Below are 20,229 nucleotides of genomic sequence, written 5' to 3' on the forward strand. Positions count from 1 at the left end.
TATCTAAGACCAAACCTCTGTGTCTAGTACGTGAACAATTATGAAACCAAAAGTTTGTCCAAATCTAGAAAATTTAAAAGTTTCCTGTTGCTCCTAATTTAGTACCAGAAACACCACTGGTTTAAGAGGGTTCCTGTCAATATGGATTTTGAAGATGTGGTGACAAACCATGGTTGCTTATGACAAGAATGAGAACTGGCAAGCTACAGGCTTGTACAGTCCTCCCTCCACTATTCCCCTGCACATGAAGGAAGGAGATTTTTCATTTCATCTGAACGTGGCAAACTGTGGTTTGTGCAAAGCACCATTTGCCCTCAAATGATGTAGTGTAGTGCAACAGAAATTTGAATGGGCAAGAAGTTGGGCTGCTTGACTGTTCAAGCTGAGAGGTCAAAAGACCCATTGGGGGGTAACTCCATGACTTGAAAAGTTGAGTATGTGAATGGATTTATGAAGCAGGCAAGTCAGTGGCTTGCTCAACCATCTCTGATCTATTATGCAATTATTTCTTCACTAATTAATGATGAACCATCAGGAGTCCATAGGATGCAGATATTTTTGAATCTATAAATTATCTGTGAGGGCTGAGGGGAAATGCCACCAAAATGTTTGTTCTGATCTATGCTTGAATTTGTAGTATGAACAATGTCTTTGCAGCAGCAGTTTGATATCTGTTGATTAGCGCCACATTTATTTCCCCTATGCTAAGATGTACCCTTATTTCTTTCTGCCTCAAATCTCACATGTTATTCTCTTACAAGTTACAGTAGACAATATGCTTTTATCTGGTATATCTACTTAGAAATATAACCATCCGTTCTAAATACTCAAAATTGTTCTGGAAACTTTTACATAAAAGATTTAACCTTTTAGTGTTCCCCTTGGGAGATTACATGAAACAAGCTTTTACTGAACCTGTGAGACATTTCATAAAGGATTTTTAAAGCAATCCAGTTGTGCTTTATGATTTTAAGGAAATTTGTCTTGCCACTCCACCCCTCCAGCATAACTGGAGCAGTTCACAGCATTCTTTTAACATTCACATTTGCTTTTAAAAAGATGTATCAGAGATAATCCTCTGCTTCCAAATTATGACATGTCTATGCATGACTATTTATTACAGCTCAAACATGGTGTTGATTCACCTGGCTTGCACCACATTTGTATCAATCTGACTTCCAAATACTTTAAACCAGTGCTGTATTATAAGCAAAGGATTTGTTGAATCACCACCTTCCCTTTAGCACTGCCAAGGACTTTCCTTCATTGCCACAATCATATCTACTAATCAAACAAACAAACAAACAAACAAACAAACAAACAAACAAACAATACGTATCACAGGAACTCACACAATTTCCAGTTGCACTTATGCACTTAGTTTAAGCTTTAAACCTTCTAGATTTTTGCAAAGATCTAGCACCCAAGCTATAAAAGCAACTGTTATTTGCTGAAATATCGTGTTGCATTCTGATTACAATTAGATTAGCAGAGACACCATAAGTTGGGCCTTTGTACAAGTTTAGTGTCACAAGTCTCATGGAGATGTCTTGGAGAGGCTGGTCAGATCAGCATGAACAGTGGGAGAAGCCTGAGGAGCTGGAAGCCAATTATTCCAGGGAGGGATCCAGCAGGCTGAGATGGGCCATGAGAGACATCGGAGTTGCCTGGGGAGAACCTGGGGAGTCTGATCCCGGGGAGGGATCTAGTAGACTGTCCCCCAAGCAGCCCATGCCAGCCCAGCCCACAGCCCCTGCACTGCTGGAGCATCCTTTCCCTCCAGTTCCTACTGGTGAGCCTCTGCCTTTGGAGGAGCATCAGATGCCAGGTTGCCTAGAACATGGAGTTGCCAGCACTGGCATGAATGGACAGCTCAGGTCCAGCCCACCAGAAGGAGTTCCCATTTGCTTGTCCAGTCCAAAGACATGCCCCACTTGCCACACTAAACCCTTGCCCACCCCATTACTTTACAACAGGGATCCCTGGTATGTGTCAACGACTGGATCAGCATCTTAGCTTAAGCAGCCAACATATTGCACCTGTTGTGCCTTTAACCTGTGCCTTGTTTATGAACCATACTGATTTGAACATGGAAGTTTTTGGCATAATCTGAGTTTGAATTCTTTACCCAGAGAGAGCCAGGACATCTCACTCTTGGTGTATTTTCCACATCTGAAGAAGGAGGAGGATCTTATGGTTGTGAGTGCCCCCCCCTTCTCTTCAGATTGCAGGCCCAGGAACTGCTCTGATAGACCACTGAGTCTTCTTACTTCTCTCCCCCTTCTCCCTCCATTTCCTCATTCTCCCATGTGAACGCCAAGTTAAAGAGTGTCAGTATATGGTCTGCTTCTATGTTCTTTGCCACTGAATACAGTGGCTAGCCCCCCAACACACACACACGCACCATGGTGGCTAGGAAGTGGAAGGCAACCTTCATCTACAGTTAACCTTCACCGCCTACAGCTTTTCTGTGGCTTGGAGTCGTTTACTCAGAAAAATGGAGTGCTGCCTAGGGGCTTTGAACATGGACATTGTGTAAGTTTCCATGTTATGAAGTTGATAAGTAAAACTTAAGAAACAGTTATTTTTGTCAAATCCTTGGAAATAAAAACAAATAAATCTGATATCAACAAATACCAGAAACATTGAAGCATGGGAAATCTGATCCAGAGTAGTAACAAACATGAAAATACAGTGACAATTCAGATCCAAGTCCTCCTTCAGCTCTTTCTCATAGATCTTGGATATATGTTATATATAACAACAGAACACAGAAGGAGAACAGATCCATTTGAAAGCCCTTGCCTTGATGAGGTTGTTTGTGCCTTTTCCTCCTTTCATATGCCCCAGGTGAATGAAGAAGGAAGCAGTGATTGCAGTCTTAGTATACACCTCCCCACAAAGTCATTGATCAGGTATACCCACTGCTGGGACTACCCTCATCTGTTTTCAAGTGGACACACTCATGGGCGTAGCCAAGAGGGCAGTAGAATAGAAATACAATAGAAAAACAATAGAAATACTTAGGTAACTGACCAGTCACATTGGTTCTGTCGTCCCCCCCAAAGTCCTGCCCCCCCACCCAACAAAAATCCTGGCTATGCCCATGTTCACACTGCAGGGTAATGCATCAATCTGCAATGAGCTTTTACTTTTGTCATGAAACCAGTTTCTCAAGAAGCACTTTTCGGGGCAAAACACCAACAAAATAATCTAGACACTGTGTGGACTATGTAAAACAAACTCCAAATACTCAGTCTCCATTGATTCTAGAATAAAATGTGCGCACATAGCCCAAAGCTCCTTTTTAATTTAGATTCTTTCCATCAAACCCCTGCAACGTGCAGTCTTGCGTCCTGACACAAATCTATATGTGAAGCCTTTTTATTTTGCTGGCATTCATCAGCTCGCTCTGGCAGCAAAGCTGACTGCAAAAACATTTCTAAGTGAGATCTAGATTCTTTTCTTTTCCTCTTTTTTTTTAAAGAATAATCTGTTGGCGGGGGTAGGGTTGTGGGGCGGGGGACACCTCCAGCTCTGGTTTCTTTCTAGAGTAGGGTGGTAGCCTGCCGAAATCACTGCCACATTCTTCCCATAGTAGTCCTTTAAAATTAATAGCACATGCAGAGGAAAAACTAAACCCCTTTGACGTCACTCTTGAAACGAGGAAACATAAACAGAGCAGGCTTCACTCTAGCGAGCTCGCAGGGCGCAAGCTGATTGGCCGGCTCGGCTGTGCCTGTGGCAGTTGACAGCACCTCCCAGCCAGGCACGGCACTGGCCTTCGACTTGCTGCTGCTGCTGAACACTCAGCCACTCAGAGACTGCAGCAAAGCCCCAGCTGAGCGCTCTATCCCAGCACCCGTCTGGCAGGAAAGTGCCCGCCGCCGTCTTCTGTGGAGAGCCTCTCCTCTCTTTCTGCTTCTTTGGCACTCTCCTGTCTCCTTGGTCATTCCACCCACCCCGTTGCACATGTCCATGCGCACCTTCCTCTCTCCTCTCGCGCGTCTCCCTCAATTATTTGCTTCATCCTGAATTCAGTTTCTGGATCCTGCAGCACAAGTCTTCATGAACAAGCTGCGCCGCTCACAGATTTCGCAGCATTCAAAGGTCACAGAACTGCCACTATGGTTAAATGTCTTGTTTAATGGTTGAGGTATGTATATAGCAAATCCTCAGAAACGGCATGATCATGGGTGGGAAGGTTTGTTTTAAAGGTTGCAGGAGGGGGAGGGGGAGAAAGAGAGATTGCGTTTGCCAAAGTTAGTAGCAGAGGTGATATTTGTGTTTGGAAGAAAACCTTGATGGCTCTCACTAAGAAAACTGCTGCTTGTTTATTTTTTAAATATCCGTGGCTGCATTTTCATCGTTGTCCTAAGCCACGGAAACTTGCATGAATTGTAACCGAACTGAGTGCAAACGATAAAGGAAAGGTTCTGGGACAGTAACACTTAATGACCATTAGGAGAGCTTTCTTCCCCCTTTAGTTCTTAAGCATTTCAGTGGCTTGAAAAAGAGAAGCTTTACAGGTAACTGAGGCTGCAATCCTGTACCCATTTACCTGGGAGTAAACCCCACTGAACTCAATGAGTCTTACTTCTGAGTAGACATGAAAAGGACTCTGCTGTAAATGTGCTGGAACAGATAACTAGGAATATCGTGTGTTTTTAACGGATGGAGGGAGAAATGAATGGCAATGCAAATAAAAAATATTTCTTAGCAATATATGTTACAGATCTTTATCTTCTGAGTGATTTAGCAGGTTACAAATGCTCCTCTGTTTCCTTAACTTCATTGAAGGGTTTGTGCTGAAACTATCAACAAAGAGATAACATATTAACAGCTAGCTGAAGGGCAAAACAGTGAACAGCATCTTCTCAGGACTGTTTGATGACATATACGTTCAACTGGTCATCAAACAACAGCCTGTACTCTTAACTTGGAGGGTGGCTGCAGCATTCAAGTGACCTGCTAGTGCTGCAGGGAGCAGGAGCAGTGGTTCAGCTGAACAGAACTCACATTGTTTTCAGGAGAGTAGCTGCAACATGCATTTGAGAAAGCTGCTCCTAGAGAGATGTATGTTTAAAATCCTGCCCAAATAGCCCATGATGCACACACACGTATATAATGGCAGAAAGGTGTATCGTCTGAAGGCATTGCAAGGTTTCATCACTCTGAAAGCTCTGCAAGCTGTTCAGAAGGAGGGACGTGTTGCATTTTTGAAAATTATTGTTCTTAATTTCAAACTCATTTTGCTTTTACGAATTCAGAAACCTTGGATGGGTCACCCTAGCAATATACCTTGAAGGGGTTTTTTTTTTGGGGGGGGGGGGAGAAACAAGTAACTGCACTTGATTCATAAGTGCCAGCTTAGGAATGGTAAAATATTAGCTCTGAAATGCAGACTATCTGCTATGTGCTGTGAATGGACAATTGCTATCCTGCAGTGCCTGGTGGGAAAAACAAGGACTTTGTGTATTGCAAATGCATAACTGCAGCTCCTCCATTTCCTTTGCTGTATCTTCACTGATGGCTGCAAGAACAAAGAGGCTGCTGTCATTAATAAATTGCTTAATGACACATTTCATATGCAGAGTTAAGGCATACTTCTTCCTTTTTTGCCTGTCAGCCACAGTCAGTTTTTATCAGCTGAACTGTTAGCTTCTCTCGCTTCTCTCTCCAGTCTACAGTAGATCTTATACACTGAAAAATGTTAGCAAGCTCCGGAAATTCAAAAACACTATTTTGAAGAGAATCATTTCAACTGCTATGTATAAATTGTGCATTATTCAATTTGAATGATCACTGTAGCAGGAACAGGAATATGGAGAAATCAGAGGGAAGAAGAAAGAAGCCCTCAAACTTTCTGAAGGACACTAGTTTCTGATAGTATTAACAGTGCAATTCTTTACAGGTTACTTTGATGCAAGTCCCACTGTGTTCAGTAGTGCATGCTTCCATGGATGCAAGTATAGGGTTGTACCCTGAACGTCCCTGTTGCAAGTTTAATTGGGGTATGCAACTAATGCGGCACTATACTATATGAGTGCTGAGGATTGTAAATGGGAAGAGAATTCCCTTCCTGGCATCCAGGACTGCTGATCAGGAGAGGTTAAGTTCTGTTTAAATCCTTGTGTCCTTGTGAGTTTAATGGGTTTAAATAAGTCACAACAACCAAGGGAGAAGCTAAATGTTACAGAAGATGCATAGATGCTTGAAAAATCAGTACACCATGTGGTGCGTCTCTCCAATGTTCCACAACATGTTGCAGCACTTACTCAACGGCGTGTTGTCATCCCACTGTGGGCTCCCTTGTTCCCTTCAGTGGAAGCGAGCAACTTAGAATAGGGACAGTCGAAACATATGAGTGGAATGGAAAGACATCATGTTGTGCCCTTGCATCACGAGAAAAGAGATGCTTCACATTTCACAGGACAGGAGAAGACCTCAGTGCTAGGATACCTTTTTCAGCATCAGCCATTGCCTTTTATAACATGTTGTTCTTACAATTTGTGATTATAATTCCATTGGTTTCAATAGGTTTGGGGCCCTGTGTGTGTCTTCTATATGGTTAGAGGATCACTCTGCCTCTTCTAAGCATCCATTTTATACAAACGTTTTGCATGCCCTCAGAATGTCTGCAAAGAGACTGTATGCAGTATTCTTGAGCAGGCTTGCAAACAGTGATAAAATGTCTTAAGAGGCATACTAACTACAGGAACCAGAACAAAATGCGGAAACAAAATTACACTCTGTTGGGACACACTAGCTAGTTTCTGTAAATGTCCTATAAACAACACTGATCAGTCATTTGTTTAAATTTCTGGTCCACTGCATCCCAAATGCTAGGAGCTGATTACAATGTATAATTCAGATGTCAGGTAGACACACAACAATGGTAAAAAAATATATCCACCCAAAGAGCAGTATTCAACCAGGTTTCATTCAATGTAGACCTATTGAAATTAATGGCCTAACTTAGCAATAACAAACTCTAGCCCAAATAAATATGTTCTGTTGTGCTTTGAATAATACCCAGGCCAAATGTTTGCTCAGTTTCCAGAGGAGGAAAGTTCCAAAGGACCTCAGGAAAGAAAACTTAGCGTTAGAATGTTAAGACAAGGTAGCCAGCTAAGGGTGGGATTCACCTAACCATCCCTATCAGCAAAAGCCCTGCACAAGGACTTGTGCAATGGGGACTTCTTCCCTCCTTTGCCTGTGCCCTCCAAAATTGGCTCTGGGGTTCAGGAGAACCCACAAAACTGTGCATAGGCAGGGAGAGAGGAGAACATCTGGCAAGATGCAATACGTGGACAGACAGAATTACTGGAAGAGTGTGATGTTGAATTCCATCCTAAATGTCAGAATAAAATGAAATTATTAGAATGATTTGACTCAACCCCTAAGGGGGCTGGTTACTTTGTCCAACAATGTCATAGCCTAAACATATCAAAGCTCCGTATGAGAATATTAACAGCACCATGTAAGCATTCCATTTTTCTTACGATAGAGTTCATAGAGAATATATTTATCTTTATGCAATGCAACCTTTAAGCTTTCCTTACATGTGCTCATTTCAGCCTCAAGGGAGGTTGGCACAGGCTGAAATGCATTATGATAAACGCTAATAACACCTTCAACTGCAACTTCCGTATGGTTTTAGTTTGTTCACGTATACCACTACACCACATTGCCTTCAGTCAGGCAGACTTTGGGTCAATAGGTGATTGGAATTGATGTGCAAGCAGCCCATCTTTAAAACTTCTGTGCTTCATACCACCAGCCATGCCCTACCTAAGGGCAGGGGCAGCTCTTTCAGTCTGAGAACCACATTTCTTTGTAGGCAACCCTTCCAGGGGCTACATGCCAGTGGTGCCTGAGGCCAGAGGCAAAAAGTGAGTGAGAGTCTTTCCTTTCCACAGTAAACTACATACCAGCAACACAAAATTCACAGGCTATTACTCCTCTCTCTCCTCCATTTAGGCAAACAATAGGTTTAACATAGTCAAAGGACACATGACTATGTTCTTTGGGTGCAGAGCAGGGCTGGGGAGGAGCTGTAGCTCTTCCAGATTCAACCCACCATTGGAGACTCCTAAGGGCTTGCGGGGGCTGCATTCAGCCCCCAGGTCCGAGGTTCCTGACCCCTGCCTGACACACTCCCACAAATGCCTAGGAAATCACAGTAAGCATTGTGTCCTCGTGGCCCAGTCATAAACTCATCACCCTCCCTTGATTATCAAGTCTGCAGTTCCTGACCCACGTGAACAGTAAAGCCGATAAAACTGGTGTGTGTAGTTGAATATTTGCCTTAATAAAGATCATGTTTTGCGACTTTAATACATGCTTAAAAAATGAGAACATTCAGAGCTGCATTACATGTGCAAGGCAGCAGCAAGACAAGATGTGCCAGTCATTCCCGAGTCCTCTGCTGCAGTTTCCTGTAGCAAATGCAGCAGCTGAAAAATGCTTCATATAGTTATTCTTTATGGATGAAAAGCAGTGCTAAGCCTGTTCTGCTTTTATGTCCTGAACTTAGTCAGCAATTGTACTCTGTTAGAGAGTTATTCCCTCTCCTCCCGTTTTTTTTTTTCTTCTGAGAGGAACTATCCACAGACGTCTATTTTTGCTTAGGAACCACCTGTTAACCCTGTTCTTGTCTGAACTCATTTTCATCCAGCCTCTTTGTGCATTATTCCTCAGCTGGATCTCTGGTGACCCATGCTTACAATTGATCGATCCCGTTATTACTCACTGATGGATCCTAGCCATATATTCAGTAACTAAACAATGCAGAGACTTTGTTTATAGCTGAAAGCGGTTGGTGCAGCAGCACTGGACGTCTTTAAAATGATGCTCGTCTACTGAGCTCTATTCTCAACTGGCTTGGTACAGATATCCTGCAAAGTTTATCTTACTTGCAAGGTGCCTGTCATCAGCTGCTAGAGCAACCTTGTAATCTCCTGCGCCTTTCATCACAGGGAGCAAGCAGCAGATGCCGTTGGATGAGCACCTAAGTGCACTTGTCTGAAGGAAGGCAGATGTAGGCTTAACCAGACTTCCTTTTGTGCCATGTTACAAGGCATGGGTTGACACCTTTTCTGTTTTTGCCCTGGTGCTTTCCCCATGAAAACCAATGGGGAGTAAATGGCAATCTGCAGGAAACCTGAGTTGCAGTTTATTCTGATTCAGTGTTAAAGAGCTGAAGGGTGGAGGAAGAGATGGGGCAAATAAAAAAGCACTCCAACACGGAGCTTGAAAGTGCAGGGCTGTGCCTTGAAAGTACGGGGCAAATCGTAATTGTGAATGAGCCTTAAGTGCAGTTGACAGACAGAGCTGGGACTGGCAATACATACTGGGCTGTAAATGCAGCTATCTGACCAGACTCAGCCTTGCATTTTGATTATTCTTTGTGCACCTTCCACCCTCACTTCAGTCAATGCTCATTACTGCCAATTGACAAATTAATGTCACCCATGCCTAAAATGTCACCACACCTCAGGTGCTTCTAGACAGGGACATAATGTTGCAAGCAGGTCATTGAGATATCAAAAATGGCCCATTAGCAAAAGTTTTTTTCCCCTTTTTCCTTATTGGATTTCCTACTGGATTAAATGGGTGTAGGTGGGATTTTACGGACTGGCATTTTAGGAAAACAGAGTTGTCTGTGTGGAGTTACAGCCTCATATAGCTCTAGCATCTTTGAATCTAATTAGTGCATGAAGGGGTTAAACCTTGGAGTAAGTTGTCCTGCCAGGCTTAGCCTATGTCATCACTTCCCACCTTGAGAGGAAATGGGTCACCAAGCCTCTGTCTTTCTGTCTGTCTCTTTCTACCCATGTGAACTTCAGTATATAAGAAGCTCTGAGCCTGGCTTTAACCAGCCTCTTTTGTTTCAGACCTGAACAGAGTCTGAAGCTAGTGTTTTTCACTACCAATAGTTTAGAAACCTTTACCTTTTGTCTGCCTGTGCATCTTTTCTGATTGCTGTATGCAAAAGCACATGAATTCAACATTGGAAGAGTTTTGTGAGTGAACCATTTTATGACTTACCAAACTTGTGCTCTGCCTCTATGCCAGGGAAGTGTGATAGCTTGGAAACTGCTTTTAAAGGGGGACATTTTCGGGACCAGTGCAGGACGAGTCTCCATTACCTGCCTGTCCATATTACCCTGTGACTAAACAGATGCAATCCCATAGGTATCCTTCTAGTCTATCCCACTGCCAATTCCTTTGCAATCTCTCCCTCTGTCTTCTAGTGAAATTAATAGCTTGTTAAAAAGTAAAGGTAAAGGTACCCCTGCCCGTACGGGCCAGTCTTGCCAGACTCTAGGGTTGTGCGCTCATCTCACTCTATAGGCCGGGAGCCAGCGCTGTCCGCAGACACTTCCGGGTCACGTGGCCAGCGTGACAAGCTGCATCTGGCGAGCCAGCGCAGCACACGGAATGCCGTTTACCTTCCTGCTAGTAAGCGGTCCCTATTTATCTACTTGCACTTAGGGGTGCTTTCGAACTGCTAGGTTGGCAGGCGCTGGGACCGAACGACAGGAGCGCACCCTGCCGCGGGGATTCGAACCGCCGACCATGCGATCGGCAAGTCCTAGGCGCTGAGGTTTTACCCACAGCGCCACCCACATCCCAAATAGCTTGTTAGTTTCTATAAAAATTAAGTGTTGCTGTGCTCAGGAGTGCTTGTGCTCATACATGGCCCCTTTTGAGGGGTGGAACATCCCCCTCCTTTTCTTCAGCTATGGTGGCAGGGAAACGGACTGGACGGGTAAAAATTCCCCAGCGTGAGTGACAAGGTTTCCCCCAAGGTTGTCAGTTACACTGGAGGCAGGGGGAGGATGGTGAAGTGAAGCTTACTGGCAGCCTTGAAACTGATAAGATTTCCCAACAACCTTGTCATCTTCACTGTAGGTGGGGGAGGGAGAAGGGGAGTTGTGGAAGGAATGAGAAGGCTTTCCTCCCACACTTTTATGCCATTAGTGTTAAAATGTAAAAATCTCAGTCCCAGGTGTATACAACTATGGTGTGTGTGTGTGTAATGGCATATGGAGGACTAAAAAAAGAAAATGACAGAACATTTCTCTTTAAGGTAGTCCTAACACCGGTGTGGGGAAGCTTTGTCCCTCCAGATGTTACTAAAACTACAACTCCCATGATCCCTGACAATTGGCCGTGCTTGCTGGAGTTAATGGGAATTGTAGTTCAGCAACGTCTGAAGAGCCAAAGGTTCCCCGTGCCTATTCTAACAGGAAAGGAAAGCTGGAGTGAAATTTCAAATGTAAATCCATCTTCTTGCATAGCCATCGGTTATGCAATTACACTGAAAACTGCATTTCTGTGTTTCCCACATCCACACCGACCATGAGAGAGATGCCTCAAAAGTAACTGAAGTGGTGTGTGTGAAACCTGCATGTGCCTTCCTTTCAGTGGACTCTTTAAAGCACAAAAAAGGCAGGAGGAAGAGAACGCAACCTGGCACAGTGGTGGTATGGTTGCCTCCTTTACCCTTGGGCTTCTGAGTCAGGGAGAGGTGTGAGCAATGAATTCGTTCCTATGTTTGTCTCCCTGCTGTAGTTGAAAGTACTTCTGCTACCTGGTGTCTCTGCTATTGCTTCCCCCAAGTCCAAAGCAAGCCCCAGTAGAGCTTAGGAGCTGTTCCAGAGGGCAGGACCTGAACCAATAGATTCAAATTACAAAAAGGAAGTTCCGACTAAACATTAGGAAGAACTTTCTGACAGTAAGAGCTGTTCAACGTGGAATGGACTACCTTGGAAGGTGGTGGACTTTCCTCCATTTGAGTTTTTTAAACAGCAGTTGGCATAGCTGTCAACGTTTCCCTTTTTTAAAGGGAAATTCCCTTATTCCGAATAGGATTTCGCACAAGAAAAGGGAAAAGTTGACAGCTATGAATTGGGTGGCCATATGTCAGGGATTCTATATCTGTGAATCCTGCATTTAAGAGGGCTGGGCCTTTGGTGTCTCTTCCAACTCAACAGTTCTATGATCCCACCTCTATTAGAGCTCTTTCACACTTCCCTTTGTCCCGTGGTTTCTAGGCTCAGGCCCAATAGGGGTTTTTTTTGCCCTGCTGCTTTCGCAGGAAAACCCATGGTTTATTGATAAATCACAACGAATTTCAATCAGGTTTTCTGCGGATTGATGCTTGTTCTCATTCAGCAGTAAACCACAGGTTTTCCCAGGAAAACAGATGGGACACAAGAAAAACCTCTTGGATCCGGTCCTAGGGACAAGGGAAGAAATTGAAAGACAAAGGATAGTAGGGATGAGCCTTTCGTTTTGTCAAACAACTCAGCTGTTGCAGGTTTATCTTCATCTTAATTGCTAAGAACATGCTTATTTACATATTTAGCATGATAGGCAAAGCAGAGAAGGGCCAGGCTACAAGCTAGTAGATAGGATTTACAAAATGGCTGGGATATGCCTTTACCTATTTAGCTGGAGCATAGATGCCTAAACAGTAGTGTTGATAAGTGGTTTGTAAATTTTTTTTAAAAAAAAATAGAGGTATTGCTAGGACTTTGCATTTTAGAATATTTATTTACAACATGTGGTTAATATGCTTTTAGGAGTCCTCTTTGCTCTCTAATAAACTCTGGACATTGATATTAATCCCAGTGCTACAGCTGCTATATGTAGTAGATTAGTGATTTGGATTTCAGTCCTAGAGATAGAACATCATGTGCCTAAGCATTCTCAACAGATGCCTGACCAAACATTTCTTGAAAGCTGGAATTTGAATATCTCTCCAAGGAGGGAGATCTCATAGCTCCACTGGGTAGCTTATTTCACTGCTGAATTGTTCTAGTATTAGGGTAACCTTTAGAAGAAACTTTTTATGGAGGACAAGGCTTTCAATGGCTACGAGTTTTGATGTGGCTATGTTCTGCCTTTGCAGTTGGCAGCAGTAATGCTTCTGAATACTAGCTGCTGGAAACTGCTGGACGGGGAGGGGGCTCTTGTGATCGGGTCCTCCTTGAGGGTTCCCATGGGTGTACGTTGCCCACTGTGAGAATAGAACTGGACTAGATGAGCTAGATGGGCTGGACTAGATGGGCCATGGGGCCTGATCCAACAGATTCCTCTTATTTTCATCATAGGTTTTCCTATAGTTTTCTCTCCTTTATTGATCTTACAAGAAAGAAGGGAAATGGAAGAACAAATCTATGAAAATACAAAGAAAGACATATCAAGGTGTATTGTGCTCTCTCTCTCTCTCTCTCACACACACACACACACACACAAAACACAATATTGTGTGAGAATCCCTGCTGAAGGACTCTGAATTTTTTTAGACATTCCCATTATTAACTATCTCAGGATATAAACGTTCCATGAGTGTCATATTTTATTGTATAAACAGTCCCGAGCTGATTAAAATCAACTACTTGAAAAAGTTGCTGCTCTAGGCCAACTCTCACATTATCATTCCATCCTTATTCCCAATGGGAGTTTTGCTTGAACAAGACATCAAGTAAGGATTTAGGATTTATTTTGTCTCCATATCAGTTTGGAATGCAGTTAATCCCCAAGAAATCAGATTTCCAGGTGAAATATTGTTATTATTATGTTGCATGAAAAATTATATTATTTACAGCAGTGATGGGAGTCCTGGTGCCCTCCAGATGTTTTGGACTTCAACTTTCATCATCCCTGACCATTGGCTATGCTGAGTGGAGCTGGTGGGAGATGGAGTCAAACATCGGAAATGCCACAGGTTTCCCCCCTAGATATTGGCTAAAAGGCAAGCTGAGAACTTTTCAGCCACCCGTCATATACCGCAGATCCCACTGTCAACAGATCTGGTACTTTACAGTGAGCACAAGCACAAAAGAAAGACAGTAGATTTGGGTGTGGGAGGCCTCTCTGTTCTGGTGAGCTTGCAATCTAAAATTTGACTGGGTTGAGAGACAAGATAGGTAAGTCAGAAGTAAAAAATTATTGGGGGAGGCCATATGTACAAATGTAGTTATGTGGTTACATGTACACAGGTTTGTTCTTTATCATTTATTTACACTATTTTAATCAGCTTCTCAAATGAAAGTTGCCGGAGGCGGTGTACAAGATTCAAACAAACGAACCAGCGAATAATAAAAGTGCCATTTGCAATGCACGTGAATGATCCAGTAAATTAAGTTTTGTCAAAATGTTAATTTGGTTGCAGATTGCAGTGTTGAGTCAGATAAAATCATGATCTAACTTTTTTTTCTAGTTCCCATGCTTTTATAATGGATTGTTAAGGTTAAGTTTTCATGTCAACATGTATTCGTTTTGAACACTTTTTAGTAAAAATAAGTTAACATTAATATTTTCCTAGGACTTTTTGCTTTAGTTCTGGAATCTTGTTCTGATGTTCGGAGAACCTCTAAAATTGCAAAGCATATGCGTCCATATATTGTATTATTATTTATCAGTTTATTGTCCTTCAGAATCGTTTTCTCATTAACCCCTCCCAAGAACCTTTTGATAAAAGTTACTTTTCCCCTATGTCTTTTATAAATGGACATTTATATGGAGTAGCAGGGGCTTGTCATTCAGTGCCTATCCTTATGTTTCAGCCATCACATGGGACTTTATAGAAGTGTGAGCATTTGAACTTAAGCATCCGATACCCAAGGACCATGTCATACACGATGCTTTCATGTGCCTATATAGCACCCAACCCATCTCCCTGGCACATGTATATATCCAAACCAAATGTTTGCAGTTACATGTGCCTTGTAACATACAATCTGTTTATAGTATAGATGGTTTTTCTCCTCTTGTTTTGTTTGAGTTCTTTCCATTTTGAGTGCAAGTTTAGGGCTTCTTATTTAAATCATTTTTACATTTATGCACATCTAGGGTGAGGATTTGGACTGTGATTTGCTGAGAAACCTCATCTATGCATAGCTGCAGGAACCAGTGCCTTTTTTCTAGCCAAGGGTTTTTAAAAGCAGTCTGCTTCACAACCCCAGAGTATGGGAATTTGGACTGTAAGCATATGGGAATCCACATGTGGAGTTTCCAAGTTGTCCCCAGTGGCTGTAAATCTCTTCCTGGCATTCGGCTGCCCTCTAGGTGCCCAGCATAGAGTGAAGAGAACCACCCCCCAAGTTCTCAGTGTGTTAAAGAGAACTAAGAGGGGAATGGTAGACTTGTTCTCGCCATGTTGGCATGCACAAAAAACTTGAAACATTAACAAGAAGGGCCCATCCCATTCACTTTGTAGTGAAGCAAGCTTTGGAGATATTCAAGGCAAAGACAGTTTCTCTTGTTGGTGCCTCTGAGTAAAACTGTTGACTACCACCCTTCAAATTGGAAAAAAACAGAAACTCAACTTTTTGGGCTAAGAGCAATAAGTAAAGGGAAATGGAGCTAAGGATAAGGAAGGTACAGTACTAGTGCACCAGTCTCCCGCCCCCTCCCCACAATGGGGTTCCCCTTCCAATCCCTCCTCTTAATGCCAGACTTTTCTTTGAAGAACCCCTCAAACACAAAAAGCACTTTGGGGATTAGGTCTGATAGCTATTTAAAGAGGAAAATAATGCATGATCATTGGGGGCTTTTTCTCTTGATCTTTAAACTGCTTAGAAATCTTTAAATGCTAGAACATCAAGAGGAATCAACAGTACTGTAACACTGTGTTTTACATGAACAAAGAAAATAAGAAAGATGAATAGTGAGAAACAGAGAGAATTGTTCCTCAAATCAAATATATTTTTAATGACTAATTAGAACTGAAGTTTAATTTTTAATGTCTAATTTCAACTGATTAACTGTTGTGCAGTTTTTATTTTTGAAAAATCAAGTCACTTTCACATTTCATTTTTAAAATTTGACTTAGAAAGCTTAAAAAAAACCACCCCTGAATTTCACAGCAGTTTGTTTTTTAGCAGCCATTCCCAACCTGGTGCCCTCCAGATGTTTTGGACTAGAGCTCCCACCAGTCCCAGCAGCATGGCCAGTGGTCAGGAGTGATGAGAGTTGTAGTCCAAATCATATGGATAGCAGCTGGTGGGAGAAAGCCTGATTTAAAGCAATAACGTTAGGTAGTGCTTCATAAATAGGGACGCGGGTGGCGCTGTGGGTTAAACCACAGAGCCTAGGACTTGCCGATCAGAAGGTCAGCAGTCAAATCCCTGCAACGGGGTGAGCTCCCATTGCTCAGTCCCTGCTCCTGCCAACCTAGCAGTTCGAAAGCACGTCAGAGTGCAAGTAGATAAATAGGTACTGCTCCAGCGGGAAGGTAAACAGCATTTCCGTGCACTGCTCTGGTTCGCCAGAAGTGGCTTAGTCATGCTGGCCACATGACAGGGGAGCTGTACGCTGGCTCCCCTGGCCAATAAAGCGAGATGAGTGCCGCAACCCCAGAGTTGGCCACGACTGGACCTAATGGTCAGGGGTCCCTTTACCTTTACCTAGTGGTTCATAAAACCCAATCATTTGCACCATATTTATCTTTCAAAAACATATTCATATCAGTTTTTGGGAACAACTGAAAGAATGTTCTAAGTAGGAACAAACCATTGAGCGTTTTCAAAGCTGATATCAAGTTAGAATTATTTGCCTGAGAATCGTTTTCCAAATTCATTTTGTCACAATATGTGGATTGGTTGATAGTCAGAGGAGGATACCAACAAACTGAAGAGAATTCAGGGTGACTGAGTGTTTCGAGGCAGACGAGTGTCAATATGCATTCAATAGAAAAGGAAAGAAAAATGGGTTCATATGGCTTGGTTGCAATACATTTCCAACCCTGCTAGGAATAGTGGCAAGGCAAAACAGACAAATGAAAGGGAACATAGCTCCCCAAACAAACCATTGTGAAATATGTGTGTTTACAATGAGAAGTGTATGGAAAATATAACCCCATTAACACTAGCATTAACTCTACTCAGGACAGATTAGAAGGCAGTGTTTCTCTAGGACTTTGCCAATAGCATAAAGAAACAAGCCTCCCTTTCTTGTCCAGCTCACAATTAATGTTTTCTGCTTGCTGAATTGGTATAGTGGTTTTATATATTACACAACTTTATTGCAGCATCTGTCTTCCTTCACCATATTATGAAAGACAAGGCAGCCATGATTTTAGCTGTGTTGCTCCGTAGCATTTGGAAGCCACTATAATTCAAACAGCATTTGTCACTTCCATTGCCCTTCTGTCTCTCCTCCTGCCTTTCCTCCAGGCCTGCCACAACATTGTGAAAATAAACCCCTGCACAGCATTCAGACTGTCAGCATTTGCAAATTAAGTCATAAGCCTTTCCTTTGCAACTACAGTTGTGACCTGGGAAGTGCCTGACTTTTGTCTCCCTCTTGAGACATCCCTTCTACTCCATAAATTTGCCAAGCCCTCGATTCTTCTTTCCAGAGCCATGTTGCAGATGTTGTAGAGTAGGATTTCCCAAACTTGGATCTCCAGCTACTTTTGGGCTACATTTCCCATCATCCCTGCTAGTTAGCAAGTTTGGGAAAACCATCATTGCCCACTCTACATTTGATTGGTTTTGTCTCTGCCCAACCTATTTTTGGTACTTGAAGCTACCCTTGAAATTCCAGAACCACCCTGAGCAGCAGCTTCTTGGTAGCATCAAGTCTCCTTCTAGTCAGTATGAAGATTCAGATGTGTATTGCCTTCATTAGTCACAGTGAGACTTTTCATGATAGGACAGAAATAATTGTTCTCTCTGCAACAAAAAGTCACAGTGTAAAGTGCTTCTGTTTACTCTTTCAGTCAGTTAGCCATGCCCTCCTGTATGATAGTCCATTCCATTTTTCCTTCCTTCCAGTTTTCCATTCCCACTTCCAAACAGGTAGTCAGCATTCCATGGCTGCTGAGCACTCTGTCTTCAATGGGTTGTTTTGAGGTTCTCCCTCATTCAGAGTTTCTACAGGGTGCAACTTCTGTAGACGTCTGGATCTCCTGACAGCTTCTTCACAGATGTTACTAGAGACAATATTTGCCACAATACATCTCTCATTATCTTTTTGGAAGATCTCCCATAAGAAGTATTTGATACAAAAAGAAACCAAGTAAAGATAATGAACCAGGCTCATTTATCTTGATACATTGAAAGGCAAGCTTGAGCATTTAATATCATTGTTTAAATGCTATGTTTCCTAAGCATTTTTTTAAAAAAATCATTCTTTTCTGGCAGAAAACATAAGAAAAAATATTTAGTCAAGAGAGAGAGAGAGAGAAGCACTCATATAGATTTTATTTTAGAAAAAGAAAGCACATTTGTCTATGGATACCCAGAAGAAGAGAGGTCAATGGAAATCCAGAAACAACCTCACTAAATTAAGGTGTTGAAAAACAAAGTGATCCTAATTCTTAAAACAGCATGCGCTAGCCCATTTGTAATATTCCATATTGGCTTTTACACCTCTGTATTATAGCAATGATATAGAACACAAATTAGGATAGTAAATGTGAGTAAGTAGTTTTAAAAAAACAGAAAAATTGTGGACATAGACTACCAATAATGCAAAATAGTAACTTTAAAAGTCCCATGAGTACACTAGAAACGCTTATAAAAAGTGTCAGTGCCATTCATCCTCAATGGGTTTCAGTGGGGTTTATGCAGGATGCCACCTGCAAGCTGCAATGCTTGGAGAACCAGCTGCAGATGTAAGTCAAATCAGATTAGTTTCTCCCTTCCTCATGCACAGTTGGTTTTCATTAAGGCTGGGACCCTCTGTGACAGCAATATGGCTTCATGAAGTACCAGTATCTGTGCAGCACTCATATGCTGGCTGTCTGGGAGCCCAATTTAAACAACCTGTAAAGATACAAAACAGGTGAATACTTTTGAAGCTGCAATCCTCTGCAGACCTGCTTGTAAGTACTGTAAGTTCCATTGAGCTCCACAAGACTTATCTCTGAGTAAACAGGCACACAAAAGATTGGGGGTGGGTGGGAAATGGGGCTTTTCTGTGCTCTAGAGTAGTCTTTCTGTACAGGAAGGGAGTGGGTGAATGTAAGGAGTTGGATTAAGCCCTTCTATGAACACAAACATGCATGCACATCGGGTGTTGTGCTTTTTAACAATAGCATAATTGGCAGAATCCATCAGGCAAAGATTTTTGTGAAATAGAAGTTAATGGTAGCTGTCTAGACTTCTTTGGCGATCACTCGCAGCCGAGTAAGATTGTCTTCCATGAAGACATCAGGTTAAGGGCACATGAGAGGTGTGGCCAGGGGACAAAGTGAACATAGTTCTATTTACAGGTGTGTAAACCTCCTTTTCTATTTAACTGTTCAAGGTGTAGAAGACCTATCCTCTTTTTCACCTGACTACCCTACACAGGAAAAGGGACTGGGAAATTAGTTAAAACCTCTAGAAGATGTTTCTTCTTTGTGGGGGAAATGCTGCTTTTGTTGAACTATATCACTTGGCTTCTGTACCAAATTCATCCCTTCGTTGCTACTTCTTGTTTTGGATGGAGTACTCTGTCTTCAAGGTAAGCCTCTGAAAAATAGCCTGAATTGCTAGGTCACCATTTGTAAGCCATTTTTAAGACACACGAGAACGAGAGGGAAACAATCTAAGGTGCATCTTTCCCTTCCTCAATTTATTAAATTTTTATTTTAAATCCTATGCTTCTAACATGCTCTCTTCTCTGTGACATTTGCACAAACATTGCAATATTTATGCTTAACACAAACTTTTTAAAAAACGAAACCAGATATAATGTTCTTTTTAATTTACATTCCCATGCACAATAATAACAGTATGTGTCTACAGTTGTTTTCTTAAATTGTCTCCAAACTAAATATAGTATACTAAAAATAGACTGAAATATCTCATGACATTCTGCTGATTATCCAAAAGGCACGATTTTTCAATAAAAGAACTTCAAGGTGAAATTCCAGCGTGAAATTGCTGACTCAGAATTTATGGGCAAGTTTGACTCTATTCCTTTGGGACTTGGTTGAGACCAAGGTTTTCTCCCCAACCAGAACTGTTAACACAATCTTAATTGCTTTGATCTTAATTGCTTTTCCAGCAGTGGCAGTTGGGATAGTCTCAGTGATTACAATGTATATATTTGAGCTTGGCTTATGCATCTGATGAAGTGGGCTTAGTCCACAAAAATGTATGCCAGTGCAGTCCTATACATGTGTCCTATACACTGAGCCTCTTGGGCTTGCCAGTCAGACAGTCAGCAGTTTGAATCCACACGACAGTGGTGAGCTCCTGTTGCTCTGTTCCAGCT

General features: G+C 42.2%; 1 protein-coding gene across 3 annotated transcripts in view; it reads left to right on the forward strand.

Annotated features, from left to right (window-relative positions):
- Positions 1 to 20,229, forward strand: part of PDE7B (phosphodiesterase 7B) — a 166,502-nt gene that overhangs the window by 28,502 nt on the left and 117,771 nt on the right. The window contains exon 1 of one of the 3 annotated variants that reach the window (XM_083607791.1): positions 3,699 to 4,156. The exons of 1 other annotated variant lie outside the window; for it this stretch is intronic. In XM_083607791.1, the coding sequence (XP_083463917.1) occupies positions 4,136 to 4,156 (21 nt within the window). In that variant the 5' untranslated portion in view covers positions 3,699 to 4,135. Of the gene's footprint in view, positions 1 to 3,698; positions 4,157 to 20,229 lie in introns of those variants that run through there. One more of the 3 variants, XR_014546670.1, reaches the window with a different exon arrangement.

The sequence above is a fragment of the Podarcis filfolensis genome (genome assembly GCF_964270895.1).
Source record: "Podarcis filfolensis genome assembly, chromosome: 3".
In the NCBI taxonomy this organism is placed as follows: domain Eukaryota; kingdom Metazoa; phylum Chordata; class Lepidosauria; order Squamata; family Lacertidae; genus Podarcis; species Podarcis filfolensis.